This window comes from Mycteria americana, chromosome 9, assembly GCF_035582795.1.
Source record: "Mycteria americana isolate JAX WOST 10 ecotype Jacksonville Zoo and Gardens chromosome 9, USCA_MyAme_1.0, whole genome shotgun sequence".
Classification (NCBI taxonomy): Eukaryota; Metazoa; Chordata; class Aves; order Ciconiiformes; family Ciconiidae; genus Mycteria; species Mycteria americana.
In genome coordinates, this window is record NC_134373.1 from 21,706,122 (window position 1) to 21,720,663 (window position 14,542).

The window sequence follows — 14,542 nt, forward strand, 5'->3', positions numbered from 1 at the left end:
TTCCCGAAACTCTGGCTATTTGGACTAGTCCATTAAATTCACATCTGGGTTTAGTAATTATTACCTCCAGCTGCTCCTTCTCTGCCCCCTGCCAGAAGCTATTATTCCCCACTTACACCACAATAGTTGTTTATTTGATCACCCTTGAAATCAGATCTGCCCCTAGTAGAACAATTTGCTTGAGCACAGTCTGTGGGACCAAGTGTATGTTAAATTTGACAACATGCACTGCACAGGAGAAAGAAGTCACTATACCATTCACAGTTCATCAGCCTTAGCTTTATCTTTTTTCCTCCCTCTTCCTTCAAACAGTTCACATTATTTAGGCCCTTTTTGATAGGGTATCTTCTTGCTCAAAATTTCCTTATTTCTACTTTACCTTGGTGTGACTGCATGAGCTCCTTCCTATCTTTCCTCTCAGCTGCCATTTTCAACTACGGAGCGATCTAGGTACAGTTGTAGAAGATGACACCAGGCAAAACCAGGGGCTTTGGGAAGTATAGTAGAGCAATTCTGTGAGAGTCTTTACAAATTACTTTGATCAGTTCTCCCAGACACATGAAACTAAGGCATGAGTTATGAATAGTGGTAGCTGGGTTGTGGAAAACCAAGCTAAAAATTGTGAGCTCTATACCTGGGTAGTTTTAATTGTAAATATTTATGTATTTAAATGAAGTAACTACAATTAAGTAAGGGTGAAAAGATAATGCAATGGCACTTGTATCCCATCAATTATTTTCTTTTTTAGTTTTGAAAATTATCTTTTTAAATAAATAAAGATGCAACTAACTTCTCTGGAAAATTGCTTTCAACCAAAATAATAATATAAAGTAAAAATTAAATAGAGAAATACAGCATGTTGGTTTAAAGTTATTTTGCTCCTATGACTTTCCTGATGTTAAATTGTTTGGAATCACAGTAATATAGTCAGATAACATAGATCTTTTCCTCTCATTGACTTTTTTTTTCTACAAGTCTTTACTTAAAGTCTCATGTACCGGTCAGGCTGATGATTCAAATTACTTGGTTAGCTTCAAAATGGCAGGGTGCTATCCACATCTTAAACCTGCAGTGGTATTTCTCCACCACTCTCTTAATCTTCTTCAGTTTACGGCACCATATCACCTTATAATTGCTCTAAGCACTCTTCCCTGTACCTGAAAAAATTCGCTATATTGGATTTCTCAAAAGGCTGTGTGACTCTAAGAAGTGTGCAATTAGATCAAACACAGCAATCATATGAATGCCATCCTCAAGTGAAACTATTACTTCAAATTTCTAAAATATAATTACGGATATCCATCTTATCCTCTAATTTATACTTTAAAAACATGTCCCCAGGTTGCCTCCTCTGCAGCCTTCTGGGGCCTGCAGACTAAGGTAGGAAAAATGTTCCAAGGAGCGAGCAAAAAAATTCCAGCTTGATTGCATCTGTGCATCTCAACAGTAAACTATTTCATGGCAAAATGGATGATCTCAGTTATAGCTTCCTAAGCGATTTAGGACTTAGTGCCAAACCAACATCAGCAAGTCTGCCAAGAAATCTTGAAAACCAGTGCAGAAAACAAGAGAACTGCTCAAATGCATTCCCAACATGCAACACCTCCTGCAAAGCAAGCCTTTATGGTCTACAGTACCATTCATTTCAAAGTGATTCAAAATATTTCCTAACAAAATCTAACCTGCAGCAACCAAACCTTGATGGTGACTTCATGGAAGTCTGTAAGGGTAAAAAAAAGTTGCATGTGCAGAAAAAGCAGCCCCTCTGTTAACAGCTGCTTCCAAAGCCAGCAACCTCTTCAAGTACCAAAGTAAGAAGTGCATGATCAGTCCCACAGCTATTCTGACTGTCAACAGTCTATCAACGTGATCTTAATTTTGCTTGGTACAACTCAGTCAACCATACACCAAATTTATTAACCTTGTTCCACTGCTCAATTTAGGTCAGGGCAGAATCACACGAAAACATACTCTCAAAGCGGTTTGAATGCATGCTGAATAACATAGGTTTTCAGGTTATAAAATTCTTGATGCTTTGTTCTGCTAATGGTTTATAAATTAATCTGTTAATCTAGTCTAATTACTGCAATAACCTAATGTTGATTGCAAAAAAAGACCTGGGTCCAAGAGGACAAACAGTAAAATCTCAAACCAGAAGCAAGCACAAACTTTTTAATAATTTTTCCTAATTTGCAGATTAGGATTGCGGCCTAGATGATGTATCCTAGACGAATTTTTGAAATCCCATGATGCTTTCCACCTCAGGCTCCTAGAAACACACTGACAAATACACAGCTGGATAGGCACTAAAAAGACAGTCTTTTCAACATTATTGCAAGCTACAAAGCGGAGACCTTAGCTATGAAGAAGATGCTCAAGGTGCCAAGAGAAAAAAAAAAAAACAAAACACTTTTTTCCTCTTATGAGGAAAAATAATCCTCTGGTTTTAGGCAAGAAACCTTTCTTCCCACCATCAAGGTAGAATCTGAAAAGTGAAGGGTCTTAAGTCAAGTAGGGAGATGAGGCCTTGCAGAACACAGATACATGGCTCCATTTATTATATTGTTAATCCTTGTACAGCTGTATATGTAAGGTTAATGTTTTAAAAGCAAACTCAGGTAAGTAACTTGTTTAAAACAACAAGCGTGATGAAAATTTTTAGCTTCAAATAGGATTGTTTCTCACATATATTGGGCCTACTTATGTTATTTCTGTAACAGCTATTAGTCATTGCCCAACTTTCAATAAACTATCTATGAACTTAATCTCGATGTAAATTTAGTCTATCATCCGTACCAAGAACAGCAGTGCACCTATCCACTTACCCAATACTATTAAATTTGCATGTGCTTAAGCTTGCAAGTGGTGTATTTAAGCTTGAACTCAAACTGGAATGTGTTAGATTTTATGTAAAAGAAATTTGAAAGTTTATTTTACAAATATATACATACAATTTTTAGATGTTAAGTTCATCAGCCTACCTCACAGAGAATTTAAATTAAGACAGAAAGTTACCCAAAGTCCCTCTAAGGATGTTTCTTTCACAAGGTAAAACTGATATTTGGTAAATTAAAATACTTGCTCTGAATTTTTATCCTGCATTGGCTGGGTTAGTTTTCTCCAGGGATTGTATGCAGAGTCTATACTGTAGAGGCGCATATGCATGGCCAACACATGGAACAGCTGATCTGAAAGGTGAAGAAGACAGATTGCTGATTATTATGTACAATAATATGAAGTACTTTACATTAAGTTGCCATCATTTATTTTACAAGATTCTGAAAAGCCTGTCATCTCACTCCAAATAAGCTGGTACCCTAACAAGCATCTTTTTATTACTTTTTTAAATTTATTTTTTAAAAAACATTTTGAAGAGAAGTAAGATTTCAATAGAAGGCAGTGAACATATGCATGTATAGGAAAAAGCTTTTTTTCTCTCCTGAAATTCTGAAACAGAAAAAGGCTGTTTAGAAAGCTTTGACCAGATCTCGGCTGTTTTACTGCTCATAAAACACCAGCTCCACATACTGAATTATAGGTCTTTTAAAAAATCCTGTTTCATATGCTGTTATACTGCTAAGGTTCCACGCTCTCTTCACTTCCCTCCCCAGTTTATGCCAGAAGCCATGATTTCCTAAACATCTCTTCTGAACAGAGACTTATATACTTTTAACACACAGCTTTTATTCCTCTCTCTCACAGTTAAGTTCTGTGCACAATGTATCTGAAATTAACCTAAAGTTGCTAGAAGTTCTGGCCTGCAGCGGGATCACTTTGGCTCTTCATCCTTAAAAGGTTATTATTCCTTCTGCCTTTGTAAGGTTATTTTGTAGGTAACTTTTGGAAGATAAAAACCCCCAAACTTCTGAGCACACCACAATGACACTAAAGTAGCAATGGTCTTTATAATGGCATAGATTTGTCTATACAACCTGCAGGCAAAGTTTGCTGATATTCATCAATTCAAAACCTTCTGTACATCCACTGTGTCAAAAATACCATTTGCAAAACAATTCTAGAAGCTTTTGAATGAAGGATGCTTAGTTTATTATTCATGCACATTACTGCAGTATCATATATTAAAATGCAGAGTTTTCATTTCTCTATGAATCATACAATCAACACAAATAAAGATAACATCTAATCCTTTCTCCCCGTAAGCGAGCCAAGAGGCAGGCACCATCTATGTTGACAGCATTTTCAGAGAGGTATGTACAATAAGAATCTCAGACTTCACTGCTTTTTCTGTGTTTATAATACAGTTACAGTTTGGGAAAAATGCATCTTTTTTATCTTCAAAGGTTTACATTAAAATAATATATTAAAATACTATTTCCCAGGATTTTGCTCACTTTCTTCCTCCTATCACACTGTATCTTACTATTTGCTGCCATGTTTGCTTCTCCTGTTCAATTTTCCAGGATCTTGCTTCCTTCCTCCCTTTCATTGTAACTTTTCCCCTTAGTATCCTTCCCTCTTCTCCCTCCCCCCCCCTTTTATTCTTTCAGTTGATCCCTTTGCCTCCTACTCTCTTAATCTCTCTCCCTTCTCTCTACAACCCACTTACTCAGCCTACACGTTCACTCACAGGTCCTCTTTTTTAAGTAGAAATAGCAGCTATTAATTTATTTTCCATAAATAGACAATTACTCAGAGGTACGCAATGGCCAAAAAAGTCGCATGATGAAGTCAGCTGACTGCCAGAGCCTGAGGGCTGTAATTAGCTCCTGGGGTTTGTAAAATAATTGGAGATGTAGATGGCATTGGAATTGATTGCTGTCACCTGCTTTCTGAATAAAAACAGTCAATGAGGACAAAATAAGTCATCTTTTCTCCTGGCAAGAAATTCTAGCAAAACATTGCTTTGCTGACAAACTTCAAAACCCTGAAAATATACTGATATTTCATCAAAATAATAATAATAAAAAAAGGTATAGTTTTATTTGGAATGAAACTCATGAAGGTATCTGTTCCTTCCCTCTTGCCTTTCTGCTACTAAAAGGAATGTAATTTTTTTCTGAACTGCTCCTTGCCTCAAACAGAAATGGGCAACTATGCAAAAAAACCCCTGCTTTGCATAATTAATTAACCCTTTGTTCCTTTAATAGCTATTTTCCTGAGCTTTTACTGATACAAAATTAAGCAGGCAAGTATCAAATTCTACCACCAGAGAATTTATTTGTAATCTCCAAGTGTGTAACATTTATGGAATCAAGATACATTCTAACATCAACTGAATCTGAACAGAAAAATTCAGTTTAGCAATCTTGTAAGACAATATTTTTTGTTTGTGATTAAGGCAGCTATCGCTCCTTTGCAAGACAATGTATTTAGCACATAAATGTAAAGCTTATTACCAGGAAGTAGGTAATAAGATATGGTTACAATTACCTTTTATGAAATACTTTTTATGAATTGACTTAAATGTATTAAGATAGTCTCTAAGCCAATGCAGCACAGCCATGCTTGTCTGGAGACGCGGGGTAACCAAGGAATAACACTGCCCCCTTACGCGAACACCGCACCAAAACCGGCCTGATGCCTGCCACCTTCCAAGTTCGGAAAACTGAGTTCGGATTTGTTCATTGCTGCTGTATTCGCATTTCTGAGATTTCTAACAATTAGCAAAACTAAGAACTAGCCAGAGGAAGACACAAAGGTTTATGTCTTCACAAACATTTCTCTGTTTTACAGAGACTGTGTAAACTTTTACAGTGACTCCAGTTGCTTTACCTCAAATTTGCTGTGATTATGGAGCATTGGAGAAAACCAAGGAAAACACCACAGCATCAAAATCTAGAACTGGCAATTTCTTTGTGCACAACGTGCTTGGGGTTCCACCACATTCTTAGGCTTGAGGGACTGGCAGAAATCTGCCTTGGGCCAAATGAATACCAGAGGTTTTTTCTGTGTATCCGTGTGGAGCAGAAGTCTTATGAGGAGCGGCTGAGGGAGCTGGGACTGTTTAGCCTGGAGAAAAGGAGGCTGAGGGGAGACCTCATCGCTCTGTACAACTACCTGAAAGGAGGTTGTAGAGAGGTGGGGGTAGGTCTCTTCTCCCAGGTAACAAGTGATAGGACAAGAGGAAATGGCCGCAAGTTGCGCCAGGGGAGGTTTAGACTGGATATTAGGAAATTTTTCTTCACCGAGAGGGTTATCAAGCATTGGAACAGGCTGCCCAGGGAAGTGGTTGAGTCGCCATCCCTGGAGGTATTTAAAGGACGTTTGGATGAGGTACTTAGAGACATGGTGTAGTGGTGGTTTTTTGGCAGTGTTAGGTTTATGGTTGGACTCGATGATCTTAAAGGTCTTTTCCAACCTATATGATTCTGTGATTCTGTGATTCTGTGTGAATGCATCATTCTGAAACATAAACGTAAAAATACAGAATATCCTCCCATTTTCTTATACCCTACTTCGAAGCTTTACAATACACTTTTTTTTTTAAACAAGCAGCAGCAAAACATTAACATGACGATGGCCCACAAACAACAAACTTGCCTAGTCTTGTGAAGAATGGAAAGGAAGGCCATCATCCACCAGGGATCCCAAACCCCTCCAGCCCTCACAGTGTGTGTTATGGCCAGTTCTCTCCAGGACAGCCCACCTCCGTAAGTGGGAAAGACAGGATCTGGGTGGAGCTCAGAGGCTCCAAAATAACATTCTTAACAAGATTTGGTAGAAGAATATTAATTTTAGAAAGCACAGCAGCAACAAAATTAAAGAATGATAATTATGAGGTCAAAACAAAATGAGAATGACAGGTTTATTGATAACAAATCATGACAAGTAAATAGTGAAAAGAATTTGAATACGGTCCTGTTCTCCTAATAACTTCGTAATATTTGAGACAGGCTGCACCCAGTTAAATGGAATAAATATAAAAATCACAAAATTTGAATGCACAATCTAACTTATTGCTGCAAGTCATCAGGGGCTTGGCAGGATTCCAAGATTTAGACATTTAAGTGGGTAAGATTATTACTGGCTTTAAAACACGTTCATATGACTCAAATATTATCTACATTGAAGCAGTGCTGTCTCAATTCTCCCAACTTATTTAGATGGTCTTTGTTTTCACAGAATACATGTAAAGCTTATATAAACACTTAGTAGAATCATCTGGATTAGCAGCTAGACATTAGCTTTAACTTTGATTCATATTAGCCTTCCTAATTCCATTTCTAAAAATTATGAAAATAAATCTATTGTTCCATACACTGCTGCTCTTGATACATTCTTTTCAACTCTTCCTATACCAGCTTTACTTCTCAGGGTTATCCTGTTGTGAGAGAGGAGCAATAAACTCAATTGGAATCGGTAGTTTCAAAAGAGCAGCTCAAAGGATAAGACCCTGTCTTTGCACTGGGACTGAAGCCATTAGAGGAAGTGTTCTAATGCTGCTCCTGTCATAAAAAAACAAAGATAATGGGTATTTTGTCTACATAGCCACACTGCCTGCACTAGCACCTGCAGCTGCATTCTTTACTATTTTTAGTATTACAGCACACTGATTTCACAGATGCTGACAAAGCTCTTAAAAATATTCTGCTATGCCAAAGTGCAGGAGTCTATAAAGGCGATTTCACAGCTCTTTTTATGTCTAGCGTGGTATGCTCAGCACCAAAGAAGTCTAAATTCAGCAAGATGACCAGAGAGGGATTTGACAGATGAATGGCAGTACTTATAAAAATGCTCTGCTGAACTGACAAAAATGAATGATTCAGGAAGTTACATGCAGGTCTAAGTTTTGGTCTCACTAGTAATCTTGGTTTGGTCTTTGACAAAGTGATCCCAAATTTCTACATGAGTTTTGCAGCATTTTTTTCTTCTTTCTTTTTTCCAGTCTCTTGACTGTAAACTCAACTCTCAAATTACCAAAGTTGAAATCAGAGGATTTTTTCTGTTATTAATTTCTCTTCTGCAATACATAGCAATGTGCTGTAATAATGATGACAAAGAAAATTAAGGAATTAGCTTTGTTTTGCCTGCAAAAGTCTAGATAATGTGTTTATTCCCCAATCTCTCTCATATTTATGTTTTAGAAGGACGTAAGTAACACATACTGCTGTCATGAAAATCTCTACTTTGCTATTTTGATCCAGTCTTCTTTTTTAATTCTATAAATTAGTATTCATATTTACAATGTCAAAAGATCACAAAACACAGTGACACAGCAGTTCACTGCAAGTGGAATTGAAAACATCCTTGTCTCAACTGCTGTGTGAAGATCTTAGCAGACTAGAGACGTTACACCCTTCTTCTCCCAAAGTTTGCTGGGACTATCAAGAAGAATGTAGATTATAACAAAAAACACTTGATACAACCAGATGGGACTTGATTGTTAATAAGGAGATTGAGGAATTTTTTTCTCCTTGTAGAGATTTATATAGTCCACTTAGCAACAGCAGCTGCAAAGACCTGCTGACAGCATCTTCCCATTCATCACTGATCCAGTAGATTGGAATCAGTGAAGAAAAAAAATGTGAAGGTCAGGAAAAGCCTATTAAGCCATTAAGACATGAATAGTCTTTACAAAATCTTAAGCCTTAATTGCTGATGAAGTAGCTAATTGTCCTCGACATCAAACTTGCCAGTATATGAAATCAACTTTAGGAATACAATTCTAACGGCATCTATCTTTGCCTCTCCCACGCTAGGTATGAATGGCACACCAAGCTTTCTATGAAATAGTTAGGATCATCTGTTGGTGAGAAAAACTGCTTTTTCAAAGTTAGCATGAATGGATGGGCACCAAAGATCTGAGGATTGCCAGCTGCTAACTAAAAAAACAAAACAAAAAACCCCACAAAACCAAACCAAAAAGCCCAAACCAAACCAACCACAGAAACCCACTGTACCAAGGCAAAAACCATTCCTGAAAACTACTTTTGCTCTTTATATTTTCAGTGGCTGCAGAGAGCTGGGTAGGAATCTTTGCAACTGTATTCACATTAACAGATTACAGGAAGGAGACAGCTGCAACGGAGCAATTCATAAAAGAATTAGATTTTTCTTCCTACAGGAATGAACCATACTTAGTGGTTCCAAGTATCACTGGCCATATTGATAAAATGGAGACAGCCATTACTATCAACAATGGTTGAAAAATTTAATACAGAAGGAGCATGAAGAGCTTAGGAAATGCTTCATTCATGTCAAGGTGACTTCCTGTACTCACTAAAACACTAAAAGCACTGATTAAATTGATACTAACATCATAATCAAGACAGATGACACTGCTGAGCCATCTACAAATGCAAAACACAGGCTTCAAATGAACAAGAGGAGGAAAAAAAACCAATCAAACAAAAAAAGCCAGTGGAACAATATGGCTTCTCAATGATTAGAACCATCACAGAAGTTATGAAGGTGCTGGACATTTTATTTAAGGCAAGCTTACAAAAGTCTTAAATACTTTTTTGATGTCCACTTGTGAATTAATGTCCTTTCCAATTAATGCAGTTGATGCTGAAATGCCAGACTCTGCTAACTGTGGGAAGCGTAAGGATAAGGAGCTCCTATACAGGGAAACGGAAGCCAGAGCACAAGGTGACAGAATATTTAATCCTTCCCAAAAAAACCCTAATCCTATCCTTATTACAAAGGGAAAAAGGAAAAAAGAAAAGAAAGCAGCCAGAAAGAAGAACTATTTAAAAGTTAAAAGGAAGAAAAGACTAGATCATAAATTCATTTATAGATAACTTAAATTCTGTGGAATTGTTCACCCACTACTGCAAGGTTACCAGAGTAACAATGACAGAGAAAAACACATATACACAAGTTAAAGAGAGAGACAAAAGTCACACAGAGAAGTCCTAATTATTCAACCTTAATATTGCATTCTGAAGCTGTTCTAGAAATACAAAAAAATGAAAACAAAAAGCAAAACATCAGATCTCTTAAACTTTATAAAACAGAGAAATAAGACCTGTACAATTGTTATATATCATAATTATCCCCTAAACCCAAGAGAATTTTCAAGGCCATAGGCTCTAAAACTGTAATGTGGTCCTTAAAATAGGACTTGATTTTTAAGTAGTAAGTAAATAGGACTCTATTTGCATTTTTTAGGACTCTATTTTGCATACTGTTTAGTAACACACACTCATGCAAACATACATACAAAACTTTAAACCTTAAAATGGCAATTTTACAGCCAATTTTTCTTCATCATTCTTCTCACACAGACTCAATCACTGACACTAACAGCTACATTAATCATTCTTAATTTTACTTCCCAAGAGCAGCTGCCCTCATGGTGCAATCTACTAAAACAGCTCTTGACCTATTTGTTCCCACCATCCTCCCTGATGCTTGCTGCTGTAACAGCTCACCTGGGACAACATATTCTGTTTTCTGCAATATCTAATCACCAAACTTTACAGTGGTTACAAGACTAATACAGAGTGGTATGCTTAATCACAAGAGAGACACCTCATTATCTCACACATGAGAAAAACAAAAACAGGTTACATTTTAGATTACTTCTGCTGGACCTGACATGAATGACATTTAAAAAACAAAAGCAGTTTCAATACTGTACAAGCAAGACTTTAAAAAAACCAGTATTCGAGTTCTAGGTGGGCTATAGATTTTTAAAATCATTCTTTCCCCACTGCATAAGACAATGAAGAAGTTGAAGGTACATTTTAAGTGAAACTTTAAAACCAGGATTACCTCTTGGAAAAAGAAATTAGTATGGAAAGATAATAAAATCTATTACAGAACATGTATCTAAAGAACTGCAATTTTTTATCTCTAAATGCACCAATATGGAAGGGGTAATGAAGGAAACTCATATAACAGTTTAGTGAAAACAAACCCCGCTATATATGGAAAAGTAATTCTGCTCCCACTAGTCATATCTAGTCTAATGTCCAATACTAATATAATAATACTAAATGGAAGTACTGTACAGGTCTGTTCTAGGAGAACCCCATTATCTTACATTAAAAATGAGTCTATTTTAATGCAAGATTAAATATGACTAGTTTGCTACAGAACGATTTTACAAAGTAAGTACCAATAGAGAACATAAACAGCATGTGAACATTTTAACAGTGAATAGATGACATTTATGTCTCCATACTGTTTAAAGCAACAACACATTCATATACATAGTGCCTTTCACTTGAAAGCTTTAAAGGCCTTCTTCAATTTTTCTGAAGTGCAAGATAGATACTAAAAACACCAGCATGACTGATTTAGGTCTAAGTAAGAAAATTTACCATTCTACCCAGAAGTGTGGAAAAAGCAGGTGCATTTTGTTTAAATGCTGTCCCTACCCCTTCATCAGAAATATGCACTAGAATCCTTGAAGTAATGCAACTGCTAAAGGAGAAAGCAATATTTCCATGTACAACACGCTCAATAAGCAAAATTGCACAACAGTTTAAGAAAGGAACAGAAAAATATTACAATATAACAAACAAAATGTAATGTATTATAAGTAGAAACAAACAAACAAAATTAAGAAATGTTATCATGTTTAAAAAAAAAAAATCAACAACTTTTTCAATTATAGGAAATACTTCACCAATCTCAGATTAAGCCCTTGTGTGCAAGTACACAAAACCAGCCAAATCACATCATGGGGAAAAATATTTATTGTCTCTAAATATATACACAATTCTGAAGACAAGGATTTAAAGCAAAAGTTTCCCCTACTAGGCTGTTTTACTTTTTATATAGACAACTAAAGGACAATTTAACAGCAGATGTGCTGCTATCAACAAGTGATGTATTTCATAAACATTTTAAATTTTGTAAACTAATGTGTATTTTTAAAAGCAATAGTTGTAAACTAACACGTATTTTAAAAGCAATAGTTGATATAATCTTACTTAAAGCTTCTTGTTAAGAAGACGATTTCCAGACTTCTCAAGTGTGAGAAGTATCTTCAACTTTCTGTAAGTTTACTTTGTTCCAGTAATCTATTTTGATGAACAGATAACATTGGTCCATTTTCTAAGACATACAGAGTTAACGGAAAAATAGTAAAAGTGCTGGAAAAATAGGTAAGTATGATATATGAATTTAAACAGGACTTAAGTTTGTCTTGTCTTGTTGAAGTAACAATCCAGCATAAGACAATTCTCCAGTGGAGATACATTCTCCATGTACCATTTCCAACTTTGTAATTCTCCAAAAAGAAATTTCTCCAATGATTACAGTATTCTTCGTGCATTTCAAGACTTGAGGAATATGTATTAAAAATCCTGACTGATCTTTTCACTGGCTGTCAGCAAAAGGTATGCTTCCTTTTAAAATCAGGTCCTAAGGATGTAAGAGCCCTTCTTTATGCAAGATGAGGTTGAAGGGATGGTGTGGTAAGTATAAGAAAAAAATTAATGTATTATACAAACCACTTAGTGTCACCTACTAGGCCTCAGCTTAGTGGAATTTTTTTCTTTCTTTCTTTTTTTCTTAAAAAAAAAACCCCAAATAAACAAAACCAACTTTGAGGTAGTTCTTCCCTTGGTGTCAACTGATATAGTTCAAATAGAAACAATGGCGATATATAGATGTACACCGAGGAAGCCACCTAGCACTCTGGTGCTTCAATCATTCTTTGCAAAGTCATAATCTTCCAACACTTACTGACATCAGTTGGTGATAAAGCACCATGAGAAAAACCATTACCTTTTATATATTTTTTATATATATATTAAAAAAAAGCTTTTAAATAGGTACATGCAACACAAATCTAACACTGCTACGACATCAAATATTTTACAGTGTTTTAAGACGTAATGAATGTATTTCATTCTACTTTTATCTTTTAAAAAAAAAATCATATAGAGAAGCTGAAATCTCCTGACTTTGAAAAAATATCAATAAGATAAAAAGATGACCTTACAGATTACAGGCCACTTCTCCGCACACATTCTTCTAAACTTTAAAATGTCAAGACTTATAAAGATCTTGTATGGCTACTAAAGCCATGTGAACACAGGGGTACATTCTCATTATGTGTAAAGTCATTATAAATTTTTTCACTTTAAATATTTCAACATTTTAAGTGGAAATCTCTGCCCTAAGCTGCTGATCATGGTCTTCCAAATAACATGCCTGTGAAATAGGTAACACATCTGCTAAGTTGCTAAAATTCAGAGAGAAAGTGTCCATCTTACTAGGTGAGCATGCAATTAAAAATATATCGTAATCCAAGTAGAAATTATCTCCAGAGTCTTGATTTTATTAAATGCTTCAAATTTGCAAACAGTGACCTCGCAATGTTCTTTTAACACAGGCATTTTTCAGGTATTTTGGCCTGCTGGGAAAGGGAGGTAATGATGGTGGGGGGAGACAATGCGCAGTAGGGTTTAAAACTACTTTTCACAAATCACAACACATGAATGAAATCAATTCAACTACATATCCTGGCAGTAACAGAAGGCTCTTATCCTAAAGAGGATGTGGACAGCATAGCTCATGGCAGGATTTCTTTGGTGGCTCATCACCTCAAATGATGAGGAAAGCATCGCCCACATGTACCAAAATCATGTACCAAAAGGCAGAGGTAGGCCCAAGCTTTATGACACTTTTACTACTGAATCTGCTGCTAGTGCTGCATAAGCTTGATTTAAACAAGCATTACTAGTAGGAGTATTCTGGCAGGCTTTCCAGTTTTTCCTGACAAAAGAAAATGTCCATTCCTAACAGTTTGTATTCCAGTAAAAGATAAAAAGATTTTATGTTAAGAAAAAAAGCACTTCTGTCCACCAGAAGTGCTTTATTTGCCAAATATTAAAGGTTTCAAAACAATGAAGGTTTAAGAGTTTCTACCAAAGCAAATTTGCAAAACTGTCCTGTCAGAGAAAGAACTAGGGAAATTAAAGACACAGGACATGGTAGCTGCAGAATTCTGAGACCTAGTCATGAGCTACATTAGCACTCAGAGAAACAAATTTCTTTACTATTACTAGCAACAGCCAGGGTGAAACAAAGCTTTCCTGCTTTACCCTTAAAATACTTCTAGTTTTACTCATAAAAATGTGAAATTATTAAAAAATATTACACGGATACTATGACAATTGATTTCTAAATAGATTATACTCACAACACATGAACAGCTCTAATGAATAATTTGTGCAAATTAGATTTCAGTTTCTCAAATTGCAACAAAAAACAAAGACTCATTATGGCAGAAATAAGGTTCTTAAGAGAAAAAAGTTGACATAATTTAGAAAATGTTAGAAAGAACTAGACATCTTTATTCAATATTCTAATAATTTATATTGCACTTCATAACATAAAACTTACTTAAACATGATCTTTTCCCAGCTGTGCTTGCACCTCCTGAACATAAATTGCCTCCTCGATGGACCAGCTCAAGTTCCAAGTTTGTTCTGCAAGAAAAACATAACAGTGTTGAATGGAACAGCGTTATTCAAGCTTCTACGGACACGAAAGAGTCACCACAAACTCCCAGTGTACACTAAATAAAAGAATGCTGTGAACTAATCGTTAGGGTGAGATACTGCCGAAATATGACTCAGAATAAAACAAACTTTATCAAGATACTACCATAGGTGAT

At 35.9% G+C, this 14,542-nt stretch overlaps 1 protein-coding gene across 1 annotated transcript in view; it reads right to left on the reverse strand.

Annotated features, from left to right (window-relative positions):
- The window catches only part of UBR3 (ubiquitin protein ligase E3 component n-recognin 3), a 122,864-nt gene that overhangs the window by 24,080 nt on the left and 84,242 nt on the right, over positions 1-14,542 (reverse strand). The window contains exons 31-32 of the mRNA XM_075512610.1: positions 14,269-14,354; positions 3,083-3,188 (exon numbers count right to left, since the gene is read on the reverse strand). Of these exons, the coding sequence (XP_075368725.1) occupies positions 3,083-3,188; positions 14,269-14,354 (192 nt within the window). The remainder of the gene's footprint in view (positions 1-3,082; positions 3,189-14,268; positions 14,355-14,542) is intronic.